Here is a 17,541-nt window from a genome sequence, read left to right as displayed (position 1 = left end):
CACTGGTGGTGTTCCCAGCTGAAGGGATCCACACAGAGAAGTGAAAACACAGTGTGGTAGAATGATGTGTCTTGATTAAGGCTTATTTGAATAGCTTTGTTTTGAGTAAATACAGCTGCAAAGGAAAGGTACAGGCACATAATCTTGTCAGCAAATTATTAGGTATCAACTTTTGCCGCAGGATAAATACAATTAAAGTACTTGGGAGAGAAAAAAGCAATTGGTCAAAATGTTAGAAATTCAAGGTAAAGGAGCTGCTTTAGCGAAGTAAGGCTGACAGTGTACAGGTAGAGATTCATTGAGCTACCTGAGGTCTGCTGAGACTGTTCTAAATAAAACGAGTAGACTTTGCTTCATAAACAAGTTGATTCAAATACCGAGTCCCTGTAGAGGGATTTTTTGCGTTTGTGTTGTCATCAGGAAATAGTGGAAACATCCCTTCAATGATAATCCAGCATGAAAAAAACACGTGGTAGATTTTTGTTTGAATTAATGATATTGAATAATTTCTGTGAAAGGAATTAAATATCCTACTGTCCAGAATATATAAGCTTCTATAACTTAATATTTCCTAACTGACCAAGTAAATGTTCAAACAAATGCATTTTGCAGGCAAGGTCTCCGTGTGTACACAGTACATTCCCAAATCGGTGCACTTCATTTTGGTATTAGTTGAACAAAAATGACCAATATTTGTATTAATAGATGGGGAGAAGGGAACTAATACAAGAAATTAGTGTTTCTGTGCAGTTAATAGGACAGAAATTAATGTACTGAATGTAATTTGAAAGCATGAAGTAGAGTTAGTTTGTAAGTGCAGGTAGTATCGGCTTGGTTATCAGAAATGATAAGAAGTGGGGTTAGTGGAATTTCTCCTTTCCCCTGAATAGGGAAATGAGATGTTAGCAGCAGAGTCAACGCATTTTCTATTCTCACCTGTGTTTATCGTTACCTTGATTTACCAGCACAATGCAATTTCCCCTTTCAGCTTTCCTCTGGTTCTTTTCTTGAATTCTAGCATTCTTTTGATGAGAGGATTATCTGATGCTGTAGTCTGTTTAGTATCTTTAAATATTGATTATTCTTCTTCCTAAATTAGGACATATGCTAACCTATGATTTTTACTGGCAAGTTCAAACTCCTTTGTCTTTTGCTTTCATTATGACTGTGGGTAAAAATGGTGTTTCCATTTTTTGCTACTGGTTGAATAACCTTGTTTCCTTTCTGTGTGTATAAGGAAGAGAGGAATTCTGTATCTGTAGCCTTGTCTGATTATATTGTTAGCGGGAATTGTTTTCAGGCTTAGAGACTGTCACTCCCTGTTCTGTTCATTGGACTGTAAAAACTCTTGTTGCCAAGGAACTTTCTGAGAAAATTCTAAAATAGATCTATGATTAAACTACGGAGTAGTTAAACTCAGAGTAGGCTACATTTTGCTTACTATAATACACAGGAATACACGCTCCTGACATATACGTGTGAACGGATTTTAAGTTCACTCTCCAAAGCAGCCTTTCATGACCCAGACATTTTCTGAAAGTTGATCACAGTTCCCTCCCAAAAGACTAGAGGTGAAATCCTGGTTCCTCCAAAAGCAATGGAAACTTTTACACTGTGAGGTCTTTTTGTGCCATGTATAGCAAGAGGCTGCTGCTGCCTTGAGGGTTATTCCTCTGACTCCTCCAACTCCCACTTGTGTCCACTGGACGTGAACTGAAATGCTATGTTGGGAACAAGAAGATAGAGACTTTTAACTGATTCTTTGATGCCCTTATTTACACAGGTACTGAGTTAGGTATGCTCTCCATGCATATAAATATAATTTCAAACCTCCTCATTATAATTCAGCTTACCTAAGAATTCTAAAAATATTATCTGCTTCATTATATTCTTGTAACATAGTTTCTAATGTATTCTCTATATACGTATGAAAGAAACATTGTATATTGCTAACCTTGAGAATCCGTACTGGCATATCTTGAGCAAGTGAGAGATTTCCCATTGCTTTAAGTCTGTAAACTTTAAAATAGACGCTTTTCCCAAGTATGTGCTGTTCTCATTGAAACGATGCTCTTAAATAAATGGTGAAGTTCATCAGCCTGTATTATGTTACAGTTCATACAGGATGACAGTGTATAAGAACACTTTTTTTTTTTTTTTTGTACTTTCAAATGTGGTCCAAACATCAAGAACCTTTGCTGGCTTTACAGTTAGTTGTGCACCTCAGTGTATATTTATTTATAAAGTACATTTCAATCCCAGCTCACAAATCTTGTCATTGGTACAATGTCATCATTCACTGGGAACTTCTGCCTGTTTTTGTCTGTAGTTACTCATGGAACATTTGTATATGGGTGAAAACTTAAACTAGTTAAAATTTCTGGATGATCAGCTTCATTTTTCATGTTACTATGAGACTGAGGTTCTAGAGTAACTAATATTTCCCCATTTCCCTTACAGCTATTGTTAAATTGCATTAGAATTTAATTTGGGGGTCTTTTGTGTTTTGTCCTCTCTCCTTTGGGGGATCAACTGTGTGGAAGTTCATCAAACAAAATACCTTGCTTGCAGCAGTAGAATAACATTCAATAAAAAGGAGAATATTGAAGTAACCTTACTAAGTGACTAAAATTGTTCAAATGAATTACAAATGATATCTAAATGAAATTTTAGAAGAGACTGTCTAGACCTACTGAAAAAGAACACATTAAGTGGAAATCCAGCGCTGCTATTCAGAGAACAGTAATTCTTAGCCTTTTCCATATAAAATTATTCACTTAAACAGAAATGTCTTCCACAAGGAAGAATGGTGTGAAAAGGAGAATATTAAGGATGTTTTTTTGGTAAGAAGCAGGGGTTTCAAGTGAGCGAAATACGTGTTTGCTCTGGAGGATAAACCACAAGAAGTAAACAGGAAGCGGTGACTGAGCGCTGGTTTTACAGCACCCTTACTCCAAGAAAAATCTTACTCCATTAGCAGCACCACCAAATCCAGCAGAGTTACTCTTAGAAAAAGCTCATATTACGTTCATGTAAATTGACACAATCTGACAGTACAGAAATATAGTTTATAGGACAGCAATGCAATGTTTCCCTGTGGCTGCTCAGCTGCACATTCATCATGCACCTGAAATGCTTTTTTTTTTTTTTTTTGGATCTGTATCTATTCTTGGATATGATTTTGACAGAATTCACGCAACATCCTGCTGTATCCCTGATGTTCTGCACAGTTTTGTTTCTGCTGCTCCCAAACTGTTCCTGTCTGTTTTTACGATTTCTTTACATAGATCCAAGCACCAATGTAGTCAAAAGGTTAATACATTGCAGGGAAAGGGTTCCCAAAAGGTTATGAGCCTCCCTAAGGACTTCATAGCAGCCGTGATACCTGTATTCCTTTTAGATGATAGTATTTGGCAACAGACTTGCATGCTTAAATTAGTAGATAAGCAATTTACATTCCCCTAGTTCGCTCTCAAAGCCTCAGTGTTCTGAAGCAATCTATCATTCTGGGATAGAAGATCCAGATTTCACTGCTCAGCCTCCGAGTGTCTGGAAATGACTCTCTTTTCTCAAAGGTGGGAAATCACTCTGATTTCTGTACCTTATAGTCTTTTCTGCAGGCTGGCTCTTTCTGACTCCCTTTTGCACTTAGTCTCTTTGCCACAAAATACAAAACCCTCTCAACGTTTTCTTCCCCCCAACTTACCTTGCAGTATTTTGGTAGCATGATATTAGCTCGCCCTGGACTTTCTTCCCTGGAGCCTGGTGTCAGAGTCCAAAGGAGGTCATTAATCTAGGAAAGTGTAGTGGTCTCATCCTGATCTTTGTTGTGGCTGTCTGCGAATTCTCACCGCAGGAACACCCCACCTTGCTCAGTCCAGTCCCAGGCAGCTCTGCAGGCTCTGCCCGAGACAGGCTCCGGGCTTCGGGAGCGGTATTGCTAATGGTCAGGACTGTACAGCCTGAGCACTGCTGTGTCAGTATCAGGAAGCTTTTACTGTGCCTGGGTTCCTGTCAGTGCTACTAATTCAATCACTTACATATGCAGTAAATTCACATGAAAAATTAACAAATACCTAGCTGGCAGCAGTGCCCTCTGTTCTTGCTTTTTTCCTAAAAAACTAGATAGCTTTCTCTGAAAATGATTGGGTTTAATGGTTTCTGGATGTTTTCAGCATGTTCTGTATTTCACCATTTGGTGCAAAATAAATTCCTTTTTTACTGCTAAATATCTTCTCAGTATTAATTCCTGACATTATGTTATTTAGCTGTTATTCCTAATATCTTGCATCAGGTTCTTTTCTACTTCTGTATCATCCGTTGAACAGAAAGGGTCTCTGTAGGTGTCAGAGGTGGGGTATAGCTCAGCAATTTGCAGTGATCTCTTCTATTCAACTCAAGATCTATCTGATTTTATTCTATTTTCCACCTCTAAGATCCACTATAGATTTTTGGTATGATCAAGTAGTAATAGCTGTAAAGGCAGCGTAGCACATGGACAGAATAGGACTTAGGATACTCTCCTCCTCCTAAACAGTTTGGGGGCAATCCCTAAGGAATTGAGATCCAAGTATCTTATCTTTCCTTATTAAATTTTTTGAGAGATTGGTGATCTTCCCTGGAGAGCTGGTCTGGGATTCTACAAGCAGTAGCCTACAGCTTACATAGTCTAATGAAAGTGCGTTCAAAACCAAGAACTACTTAAAGCAAAAGAAGGTTTTATTCAAACTGTTCTAGCACAGCTTAAGTAATGAGGGTGGAAGTGAATGTATATCTCCTCCTCTAGCCATGGAGCAGACTGAGATTTATACCAGTTATGAAGATGCAGTCTCTTCCTGTAGAAAAATGTGACCATGGTGATATTTAGGACACCTTTGGCATATTCCTTCTCCTGTAGAAATGCTGGGTATTCAACCTTATCTCCATAAAGTGTTAGCAGGTCTTTGATTGTCAGTTGAAGTGGGAATGATAGTCCAGTCATCATCTGGGTGGTTTCAAAATAAAACTGAATCTATTATATAAATGTTATAGTGAAAAAACTGACATGCTAAGTTTCCACTTGTAGATGAGTGTAAATGTGTTTCTTTTGCACCCCTGGCTGACCCCTGTCCAAATGATGATGCAGTTGAAGCAACTCCTTTCTTGTCTGCTGAAGTGCTAAGCAGGATTTTAATTTTTAGAACTGATGATTTAGCAAGAAAGACTAGAAATCAAAGAATGTCTGTCAGCAGTGATATCTTGAAAACATCATGCAGACATTCAACTCTTCAGGGAGACTATCCCTACTGGTTCTGATGGGTTCTAGTTTAGATCCTCGTGCACATATGCTTTGGCTGTTATTTTAATAAATTTAAACTTACTGTTACACAATGTTAACACAGTTGGTGATTTCAAACCCTCAGTGCCTACTTGTGGGAACACGTATACAAGATGAGGAGAAGCTTCAGTGTTTCTAGCCTGAGCCGGTGAGTTTAGCTGTATGGGGGAAATGCATTTCCTCTGATTATTAAGGTTTTATATGTAGTAAAACTATCAGTTCAGCTGAGTGGGAGACTCGGTAAGGAAGCTGGCACAGAGAGCATTCAAACTGTAGAGCTCAGTTCTACGAGTAGTGAAAATGATGTTTAGGGCTAAGCAATGGGAGAAGTGAGACTAATTAGTCAGTTCCCATATGACTCTATTAACAAGAGGTTTCTGAGGCTGTGAAGACAACCAAGCCCTCCACAGCCACAACAGGAAGACTTTTGACTCTTGATGTTGAGGATTTTGGTCTTATTGGAGAAGAGTCAGGGTTTGTTTCTGCTGAAGTCAAGAGAAATTTCAGAATACAAGAAGGAGGGTTTTGGTGCATTACTGTGGTTCAGTCTTCTGCTCTCGCAGGCAGCATATCGTACAAAGTCTGCCATAAATTGATTGTGTTTCATCTTTAAAGTAATTAGGTTTTTTGCCTCCACTATTCCAGTTGGAAGGCTATTGGAAATCTTGATTGCTCTAATGATCAGAAACCTTCTTCTAATTTCCAACCTAAATTTATTCGCAGCCGGTTAATATCCATTTGTTCCTGTGCCAGTTTTGTCCTTAGCTAATTTAGGTTTTTCCGTATCTGGTGTTTATCTCCCTGATGCATTTACATGCTGTGATTATGCTCCTGCTGAGCCGTCGTTTTGCCAACAAAATAAACCAAAATCTTTTGGTCTGTTCTTGTAAGATAGACTTTCCCTTCTCCTTGATCATCCTTCTTTGGACCTGTTTGCATGTCTCTCTTCTCAACCAGATCTGTCCAAGATTCTCAGCTGAGAATTTGCTAGTGGTATTGTAAACTGGCCTTGATATTTTCCTGCCATTCTGGAGAAACCTCTTCTAAAACTAAAACTGCACCTGTCTTTTTTATGGATATATCATATTGGTAGCTTGTAGTCATCTTGCATGTGTAAGTCCTCTTAATCATTTCTAAATGATAGTTTACAGCTTAGAAATTTGTTGCTATTGATGCTGTTAAATTTAATCGTGTTTGTATTGTTGAAGTTCACACAGTTCCCTCTGTACAGTCACCTGAAAGTCATCAGTACTGATGGTGTGTCCCAGCATTGAGGAATTGACAGATGTATTCAGCATCTTCCTTTTTCTAGCAGGTTTATGGATGAAACATTAGACATCAGTTCAAACACTCATCCACAAAGACCTTCCCTATTAAACTTTCCTTGGTCTGAGAGTCTTTAAGGCTGTATTTTTCATTTCCCCATGAATGAGTTTCTTGCCCTTTTTACAGATATTCTGCTATTTCTTACTTTCTCCAGCTTCACTAATAATTTCTTTTGTGGCACCATAACAAACGTTTACCAAAGACCTTATAGATCAAGCCAGTTACACCTCCCTTGCCTAAAAACACAGTTAGGCTAACTTGACAGCATTTTCTGTTATCATGACATTATCTTCTCTTGATAAATTCAAATGGCATTTTTACCATTTTTCTGTGTATCTTTATTTGTTTAATTTTCTTTAAAGTCTGTCCCCTAAAACCTTGCAGATAATGGATAGCCATGTGGGTATCTGGGCTGTTTAGTTGTCTTACCATTTTTCTCACTTTATCTTAAATCTTGACATATTTTGTATCATCCGGTCATATGACACTATGTCTGGATTCATAATTAGACTATTAAATATTTGCTACTAAGTCTTCAATTTCATATGCCAGTTCCATCAGCAGTTTGGGACAGAGATATATAGTGTACCTCTGCATGAGCTCTTCCTTCGCACAAGTATTTTGTAGTAATTGCAGAATTCACACCCTCAGAACCATTCTGGGTGTGCACCATAAATTAGCTTATCCATAATGTGAACGCCACTTTGAGTATGTTTTACTTCTCCCCCACCCCCCTCCATGTAACTGAAAAACTTTCAGCAGTTGTTGTACTATACTTCCAAGATCTAGATAAGCTGGACTTTAGGCAACTTGTACTTTTTTCTTCTGCCTCTGAGGAGCACTTCGTCTCCGTTCCTTGTGTGTTCTTGGCTTAGTCTTAACTTCTTAATAATTGAAAATTATTTGGAAGCTTCTTACAATTTCCCCCCCATTTTCTTGAGATCCAGATTCCTAATGCGACTGACACCTTTGGTTTTCTGTCTTTCCTGAACAGCACATCATCTTTTATTGCGAGTGCTCCAGGGATAAGGGTTCTTTCACTGCTTCCAGTTAGTGGCCAGCTGGTTTCCAATAATTCAGATTCCTTTGTTTTGTTGCACAGGTTCAGGCAACCCTATGCATCCCTTCCAGTTTGATATACCTTGGCATGTTGTGTACATTACCTGGAATTAAGTACAGCAGTAAAATTAACAACATTTTGTACTGTTCAGAACAATAACAGCACTCCCTTCCCAGTTTTTGTGCTTTTGCCTGATTTTTCTCTATTGTGCGCCAACATTTTCCTCCTTTCTTTTATCTAACAAGTAGAAATAATACGATTCTCATCTGACCTTCTGTTGTCATTCTTATTTTGAGAAGTTTTTTATGTTGTGGGGTTTTTTAAGTTTTGCTTTTACTTACTACTGCTGGTCATTTTTCCTTGTATTCCTTTTTCAAAGCTGCCTTAAAATTGTCTTGGCTCTTGGAAGGAGTATTAGATGACAAATAGCAAAAGATGAAAGAACTCGTCTACATCTGACGTCTGTGACTGGAAAATTGCCTTCCTTGTTAAACCTCAGTGAATGACAGCAGAAATAACTTTTCGCTTTGATGAGACACATGTCAAGCTACACTTGTTACTATTTTATTAATCACTTCTATGACATTTCTGTCATTATTTATATGACAATATTAAGGCCTTAGTGAAGACTTAAGGCCATCCTTCTGCTTTATATAAATAATATTAATCTGTTCTGTGTAAAACACAAGATTCTGTCTTTTTTCCCAGATCTTCCTATTAGGGGCTACTCGCTTGGATTTTAAAAAGCTCTGGCAGATTATTATCACATCAGAATGTTTTCTCTCAGTTATAGTCTTTGCTTATTCCTGTGTTAATATTAGCAAATTTGACCTTAGAAAATTCTGTGAACTTAAACTCTAATATTCAGTGTTCCTTATTGAGAAACAGATCTCCGTATTCCAGGGTAGCCTTAAACAGGGAAGTATTATCTCTCAGTTGACTTTTAATAAGCAGTGAGTAAGAGTTCCTGAACTCTTTTCTTGATACACATACTAGTTAGAAAATGTTGAATTAGAAAATGCAATTCATAACAGCTTTTCTGCCCCCGTTCAGGACATGCTGTATTCTCTCCTTTACACTGTAACTTTGGAACCTGACTGGTGACATTTAGAAGACAGGGGTTAACATGAAAAAGGCCCGGAAGCCAATTATTCTCTTATTTACATCTTTATAATTTCCATTTACATTCATTAACGTAAAGATAGATACAGTTGGCTCTAATGTTGGTAAGGCAACATTTCAGCTTTTGAGAACTAGTCTATAAAGCCAAATGATTGATCTAAGGGAAAAAAAAATACAAAGGAAAATTTGACTGGTCCTAAAATAAATGCATGTCAAAATCATTCTGAAGTTGTAATTTCTAAATGTCAGTGGATAAGCGTATTTGAATTTCTTTTATGTATCTCGTAACAGAAAACAAAGTCTTAAAGTAATCAAGAAAGATTGTTTGTCTGAATTCATTGCACAGTACTTTCCTTATCACATATGCTTTTGTGATTATACTGACAGATTCTAAATGCATAGCTGTTATTTTGTATGTTAATTGAAAAATGCTGTCCAAAGATGTTTGTATTCGTATAACTTGTATTGTACCCAACATCCATATTAGAATAAGAGGCGTTTTAAGGGATTGAGATGAAATTAACAGTGTCAAGTTACCAGAAGATCACAGACTGCTGTAAAATAAGTGAACATAATGTAGTAGAGTGTTCCCATATTTTACAGAGAAAGTCACAAAGACTGTAGTCTGGTTATTTTTCTCTAGGGATTGCCAAAACAGATAAGCATGTGAGAAAAGAGAGTTCATGGACATTGGCCCACCCTACGCACATGCTGTGGTGGCTCTCGGTGAAACGTCAGGTTCCTTTTCTTGGTGGTCCCCTTTTTGCTTCCTAATCTAGATTTAGCCTGAAAGCAGTGAGCTCTGCTGGCAGCAAAGACCTCAGCTATCAGTTTGCTGCTTTCTACTCGTGGCAGTGAACTTCATGGTGGAACACTTTTGCCTTGTGACCAAGTGCTGCTGAGAGGTGACCCAGACCCCGTTGCACGTAGTGTGCAGTCATGGCAGGGGAAAGTTTGGCTTCATAAAAGAAACTGCAGAGAAAATGTGGTAGGAGGCAAAGCATTTTGAGAAAACCTTTAAACTCTGAAAAAGAGGAGAAAATGAACAAATAGGACAGAGTGAGAGAAGAAACACTGGTAAATCTGTCTGAGTGTCTTGATAGACCATGGAGAAGTGGAGGAAGGTTGGGGCTTATGTCTATTATGGCAACACGATAGAAATTTAATGAAAAACTGGGAGGAACCACAGTCATACTGAGACATGTGACTAGTCATGCAAACTTCGGTTTGTTTTTTTCTCTTCCTGGGGATACACAAACTGATGAGACATGTTTTTTTCCATTCAGTATAATAAGTTTCAATTACTTGATACTTTAGACTTTTACTTAATTTATCTATATGCAAATAAACCATTGGAAGTGAAACTCATGTAATGATGACTCAGAATTTCGAAAGCTTGAGACGAAAGCAATGAAATGTCATACTGTTGGTAATAATTGTAACCTGGTAAAAGAATTTGCTGAATATGGTCTTTATGATCCTCGGGCGTTTTGTTAGTAATGTCATTGGACAATGATGAAAATTCATAACTACAGGAAGTCACCTCCTATTTTACATGTCGTGACACCTGATTTGGAAGATAACTAATTCTCTCACTTTTGCAGTATCAGCTATTTCTGAAATAGACTGTGCAAATTTAACATTCTGTGATACAAACAACTAGTAGATAATTCCTGTGCTGGGTATGTAAGAAAAACAACCTAGTCAGATTCATTCTAACTAATATTCCAATGTTGTTATCATTTTTGTTTCTAACTATTGCAAAAAGGGTAGCAAATTAAATTAGATAGATGGTTATGCACAGACCTGGTTTAGATGTCAAAACCCTCTTAAAAGTTTTCGGAGAATCAGCTTACTTAGAAACAAGAAATTTAATTTAGGAATTTAAATTAGGAATTATTTTCTACAGATGAATGTTTATGAGACTGCATTTCCTGAAGGGAACTCTTATGTTTCTGTATGTGGCTATCTTATCTTCCCCATCCTTTCATGCACCCTGTCCTACTTGGATATTTCATGGTAATGAAATTATTATTTCATCCTAATCTAGTTCATGGACTTCTTTCCAACTCTTTGGCCTCTTCCTTTGCATAGCAGTTTCATCTATATTCTTCCATTCTCAGCCTGCTGCCCTGCCTTTTTCTCTCACTGGTATGCTAACAGTGGGTCCCATTAAACTAATTCGTTTTCAAACATGCATAAGCCTAAACTTTCAAACGAGTGTATAATCCGAGTAATCAAAATAGACTCTGTACGTCTTCATGCAGCTCTGTGTTTTGCTATTAATCATCAAACCTTGGTTTTACTAGTTGTGCAGGTGCATTTTAGGATATTTGAAAACACGATTTAACAAAACAAAAGCTAAGCATACGTGCTAGGAAGTCAGAGCAGACAGCGTAGGTGGGGCAAAATGTACGTGTGGAAAGGTGAGTGGGCTTGCTGAAGCTGTATGATAAAGCTAGAGGTAAAATCCAGGTTTCTAGATGTGTAGTTTAAAGAACTAGGGGCTGCATCATGCTGTCATAAATTGTGACAATATTGGTAGCTTTTTAAAAAATGCAGCAAGATTTCTTGAGTAATCGGTGCCTCTTTTATGAAAGCTATATGCTGGGTTTAGACTAACATACTTATATACATAAATGACAGGGGTAGGGACTGTCGTTTTTCTATGTTTTCAATGAATTTAATTCCAGAATAGAGGGATGGATCCTTATTTAGTTACTGAGAGTTCCTCTTAATTTGCATCCAGCAAAAATACACTGTGTGCCAAGAATTTCTGAGCCTTTGCAAGATTTTCTGCTAGGTTCTTGTAAAACAGCCTTACAGCTTCAAGGAACGCTTCTCTATACCGGCATTCCAAATACTCACAATTTATACAGTTTTAGTATGCATCTTAGCCAAAAGCAGTATATCACCCACTTTCGTTGAAAGAGGTTCATTCAAAGAAAGCGAGCTCATTATTTTTAGCTTGTTTCATTTATAAGCAGTTCATAATCTGCCGTTAAAACTTGAAAAGCTGCTAGTGAATAATTGGAAAATATCAAGACAAAATGGAAAACATACTGCCATAAACACTGCCCTAGTATTTTAAGTACTTTTAGAAAAGGCCTGTAATAATGAAAAATTATCAGTTTATCCTAATGGCATTTTAGCTAAGCTAGGAGTTACGGTTCATAGACTTTGCTAGGGATCTGTTAGATTCCAGCTACGTGCCCAGATTTTTAGAATTTTGTAGCTTAATGTTATTGAGTTTGTGTTGATCTTAATACCTGAACAAAGATTCAATTTGGCATTGCATTCAGTTTTGTTGTGCATATTCTTTGTGGGCTGTTTTATTGATGTACAAAATGCGTAGCTGAGAGGTTACTTTTTTATTCATAATTGATTAATAGTTTGGGTTTTATTTATTTTTACATGGGAGTGGAAGCAACACTGTTACAGTATTTTTAATAGGTTACCAAATGAGCAAAGATGGGACTTGCATCTACAGCTAATCTTGTGCCAGTTCTGCTTCACTTCTCACAGTGAGTTAGCTGGGGCTTAAGTGCTGGGAAATCAGTGCAAAAATGTTTTTTATAACTTCTAAAATATTTAGCAACTCTTTTCAGGCCCAGTAAAACATGTGAAGCCCTTGAGGTCTCAACTTGCAAGAATTTAAATGTGTACATAGTTATTTTTCTACAGACCCGTTACAATCATATAGGTACGTGTTTGATGACTGACATCTTACTGAAATGTGAAAGATTAATGTGCGTCATTTCATGTAAATATGAAATGCCACTGGTAGAACGTTAAGTATCTTTAATAGTACGGAACACAACACAACAGTTAAAGGCATGAAGTTGATTGCCCATGCAATTAAAAGTTTAGGAGACTAACTATCTGATCTGGAACTCGGCCAAGGCATCGTGACTAACAAGCCTGTTCTTGCGAGAAAGTGCCAGAGGAGCTCTGATAGCCGTGTGTGGTCAAGATTTCTGCTTTGTCTAAATTAAGCCATCTCAAAACGTAACACTGCCATACATAAAATCCCGTGCCAGCATTTGGCAAAGCACTTCTGTTCGAGCATTTGTGCTGGAGAAAGCTGCCTATATACAGCAGCAAGGCAAACAGCTTTGAAAGCATTTATTTTGAATTTCCTAGGAAGCCAAACGCTGCTGAAAAATCCCATTCTGTGATTGTAATTTACCCTCTGTCCATTTACAGAGCTCTCATAAAAGCCAATGGGAGGGACTGGTACCAGGCATATAATATACTGTAAAAACTTTAAAACATCTTATTGTTGGTTGTTAATATGATAGATGTTTTAGAACAGTGACTGTGGGGTGAACTCAGCTTATGTTCTGCTTCCATCTGGCCTGCTACTGTCTCCTCAGGAGATGGAAACCAGCACACGTTGGGTTGTACACATTCTCCTAAGAGAGAAATATTCTCTCTCACCTGCACAGCTGAGCTTTTAGACTCAGTTCTTTTGCCATATGTGTGTAATCCCAGAGTGTGCTCTTGTAACCATCAGGTTTTATCCTGTCACAGCCTGAATTTACTGAATTAAACAAGACCTCTTACATAACTGCAGTTGTATGTTTGTAGGCAAATAGTCTGTGCATCTCCTCTGAAGTTCTTCTTCTCCTGTGAAAGCCCCATCGTAAAGCTCAGGCTTCGGGAGGTAGCTCTGTGCCTTAGAACCTCTGCCAGTCCCTGTTAGGTTTTAGACAGCTACTATGTAAACCAAACAGGGTGGTAAATGGGGCTAAATCAAATACTTAGGTTTATTATGACAGTGAAATAGCTTTGCAAGAGCTCCCTGGCACTGTACTTCTCTGCATGCTCTTCCTGTTTGTGGTGCTGGCTCTGCAGGAGGCCACTTTACCTGTCTCCTAGTATTTTCTGTGAAAGCGTGCAGTGCCCAAGTAACACAAAAACTAGCCCTATAGAAAGGTACTTGGACATGTAAAGACAGTGGTTGAATGAGTAATGTACCTACTTCTTAGATTTTTTTAAATTGTTTTTTTTTACTGTCTTTGGAATTTTAGCTTAGACCTTTCTAATATTTCTGTGTTGTGAGGATTTGTTTATAGAACAGTTAGAGGGAAATCTAAACCCCAGTCTTCGGAATAAACTAAGTAATTTTCTGGGATTCACAAAAAAATAAAAACCAATCTGTACTAGAAAATAAAAATTAAGAAGAAATATACATATTATGGCTTGATGTAGTAAAGGACTTTAGGTGCTTGCTGGACTTTCATCTACACTTGCAGAATTTACTGAGCTTAGTCAGAAACTCCCCACTGCAGCTGATAATGCTTGACACCTATTCAAGGTAAATTCTCAGTCTCTGTAATTATACTTATTACGTTGTTACAGTTGTTAATGTTCTCACCTTTCAGAAGTCCTCCAAGAATTAGCAGAGTTACAGCTGATTATTAGTAAAACATTGGCTCTCCAAACATTTTTAAAAGGAGTTGGACTAAGAAATTATTTCTGCAGATTTTAGTTTTAAATCTGAGAACAAAGCAGTAGGAAACAAAACACTCTTGATCAGGGAGTGGAGTGATAGGATGAGGGGTGATGGTTTTACAATGAAAGAGGGGAGATGGAGATGAGATCTGGGGAAGAACTTCTTTGCTGTGAGGGTGGTGAGAGCCTGGCCCAGGTTGCCCAGAGAAGCTGTGGCTGCCCCATCCCTGGAGGGGTTCAAGGGCAGGTTGGAGGGGGCTTGGAGCAACCTGGTCTGGTGGGAGGTGTCCCTGCCCAGGGCAGGGGGTGGCACTGGATGATCTTTAAGGTCCCTTCCAACCCAAACCATTCTATGATTCTGTATAAAGGGGAAGTGACGCCTGGCATTCCAAATCAGATCCTGCATTTGATCAGAATAGCTTAGAAGGGCTTTTACCTTATCCTGTAGGATCAGGCATTCTATATTGGTACTTCATTGTACATTTGGATGTATAAAGTTAATGCTTAAGGACCCCGGTAGGGTCCAGCCAAACGCTCCACTTTCACCTAAAGAAGCAGAAGTTCTGTGAGCGCTCGGTGTCTTTAAAAACAAGATTGTTTTTCTTTAGGAATCCAGGTACTGACTTGGGTGCCTGACTTAATACACCCAAGGTTGGATTGTTTCATGTTTTTTTTTAGATTGACAGGTAACTGCAGATAGTTTTCCAACCCAAACCATTCTATGATTCTGTATAAAGGGGAAGTGACGCCTGGCATTCCAAATCAGATCCTGCATTTGATCAGAATAGCTTAGAAGGGCTTTTACCTTATCCTGTAGGATCAGGCATTCTATATTGGTACTTCATTGTACATTTGGATGTATAAAGTTAATGCTTAAGGACCCCGGTAGGGTCCAGCCAAACGCTCCACTTTCACCTAAAGAAGCAGAAGTTCTGTGAGCGCTCGGTGTCTTTAAAAACAAGATTGTTTTTCTTTAGGAATCCAGGTACTGACTTGGGTGCCTGACTTAATACACCCAAGGTTGGATTGTTTACTGTTACTCTTGAGATTGACAGGTAACTGCAGATAGTTTTCCTCAAGTTAGTCAGAGTCTTACCGGAATTCTTGGAGATATTAAGACAGGACCTGTGATGCTTAGGATGTGCCTGGATTATTGTTAGAATGTGGTTTGATAGTGTACTGGTGTGGTAACTTCGATGCTTTGTGTTCCAACATGGTTTAATAAACATTACACTAGATCATTTCATTGCAAAGAAATTAGCTCTTTATTGTCTTCGTCTGACTCACTTAAAGGCTCTAATTAAGGATACAGTAAACATGAAAATCTCTCCTAATGGGTTAGGCTGTTCTGGGTGTTATCTGAAGAACGTTAATGCTTCCTGTTAGGAAAGCAATAGATTAAAAAGTTTAGTTGATGAACTCAGGTGGGTTTTTATTTTTAACAATTACAAGTGTACTCAATACAAAGAGTATTTTTAATTCAGCAAATTTTAAAGATAATTTGGTTAGAATTTTATTATATTTGGGCTAGAAAAATAAATAAATGAAATACTTTGAAAGGGCAAAAAATTAAAGCACATCAGTCACAACATACTTGGATGTTTTGACTTTTCTCCCCTATTGCAAATTTGATTTCAACCTTCTAATGACTTAGAAAATTTGCAATGCTGTCAGACACCTCAATGTTCTGTTAGATTTCCTTTTTAAAAAGTGGTGTATGTTTGTTGAAACCTTGCAATACATTACTCATAGCAAAGAACTTCTGCTTTCTTAAGGGTATAAATACCTATTTGGCGACACCCAATTTGGTATCATTAGTTACGGGATTGGTTTTGTGTTACCATGAAACAACACATACTTTAACCTTATTGTCAGAAATAAATAGTAATACCTATACTCCTGCCATTGATCACAGTTGTCATTAAAACCTGTTAGCTCTCCTATCACAAGCAATATTATGACATGTTATTTATCATTGTTGAGATCAAATAACACAAAGGTGACAGAGTAACTGCTGTCATTCAGCTCTAGAAAGCAGAGAGTGCTGAATCAGAGTCCTCGCTGAACTCCCCCAGATCGTACACAACCCCGGCTTTGACATTGACTTAACTTTTATGGTCCTGATGAGCATTCAGCAGATTTTTCGATGCTGAGCAGCATGGCACTGAAGTGACCAGCTCACACTTACTAAGGCTGCAGTTGCTCTGTAAACAGCCTTAGTACTAACAGCACTACATGCAAGGCTGGTGCCACTGTACGTGATAACGGCGTCTCATCGTTCCTGGCAATGAACACAAAGCCAGATTGGGTCCAAAAGCAAAGAAAGGATTTGGGGAGATCAGCGTCAACCTTAACTCCACTTTGGCATTTCCTCCTCCTTCAAAATAGACTTGGCTTTCCAAGGAAGAGCCATGTGAAGGAGAGCGGGAGTCAAGGTTAAAGTCATCACGTCCAAGGCACTCGTGTGTTTGTGTCGGGAGAGGCATTTTCTGCTTCGGCGATGTGGATCAATAGGATCGTGAGGCAAGATTTCTGCCTAAATGTTGAAGTCACTTGGCCATGTGTCTGAATTCATTCTACAAAGTCATTCCAGGGCTTAGCAAAATCAATCCTCATCCCGTGTTGGGAGGGAAGAATAGAAATCCATCACCTTTAAATACAACACACTGTGCAAATTAACGGCTTTAGTGTGGCATGAAATCTTTGCAGATTTTGCAAAGCAAGTGCTCTGTCTTTTCCCTTATTGTTTGCCCTTCACTTGACATAGAGGAAGAGATGCATCAAGAGGATGGCAGGAGACATGTGTCACTTAAAGCATGCCATAACAATGCTTGCCCTGGAATGCTCCCTTCAATCTCTCTGAACAAGCAGGCATAATAAAGGAATAAATATACACAGGACTTCACCTAAAGTTGATAGAACCCCTTTTCCATCCTCCCCCTTGAGCAGAGCCAGCCCCAGGCACCCTCTTCCCTTCAGCCCCGAGCGGGAGCGCCACGATCATATTGCACCAGTTCACTTGTTGCACGGTGCCAGGGTGGCATCTCCCCTCAACCCACAGAAACTTCACAGCATCCCGTTTGCAGCGCAGCCCCTTCAGAGCTCTCTCCTCTCCAGGCTCTTTGCAGCCTCTTACCTGCATGTGTCCCTGGTACATTCTGCTTCGTCTGGTTCAGGTGCCCCTCCTCAGGCCGACAGGTTGGGTGTACGCTGGGGTGGGGGCACTTCTCCTGCGCGCTCGGCTAAAAGAAAGAGGGGA

The 17,541-nt window shown here is 38.6% G+C and overlaps 1 protein-coding gene across 5 annotated transcripts in view; it reads right to left on the bottom strand.

The window, feature by feature from the left end:
- PEX5L (peroxisomal biogenesis factor 5-like) overlaps nt 1-17,541 on the bottom strand; it is a 100,119-nt gene extending 82,578 nt beyond the window's left edge. For 3 of the 5 annotated variants that reach the window (XM_014939895.1, XM_014939898.1, XM_014939900.1), the window contains exon 1: nt 17,419-17,541. In XM_014939895.1, coding sequence (XP_014795381.1) covers nt 17,419-17,439 — 21 coding nt within the window. In that variant the 5' untranslated portion in view covers nt 17,440-17,541. The remainder of the gene's footprint in view (nt 1-17,418) is intronic. The other 2 variants (XM_014939899.1, XM_014939894.1) reach the window with 2 other exon arrangements.

The sequence above is a fragment of the Calidris pugnax genome, unplaced genomic scaffold (genome assembly GCF_001431845.1).
Source record: "Calidris pugnax isolate Ruff unplaced genomic scaffold, ASM143184v1 scaffold94, whole genome shotgun sequence".
In the NCBI taxonomy this organism is placed as follows: domain Eukaryota; kingdom Metazoa; phylum Chordata; class Aves; order Charadriiformes; family Scolopacidae; genus Calidris; species Calidris pugnax.
This window is presented reverse-complemented; position numbering and strand designations above follow the sequence as displayed.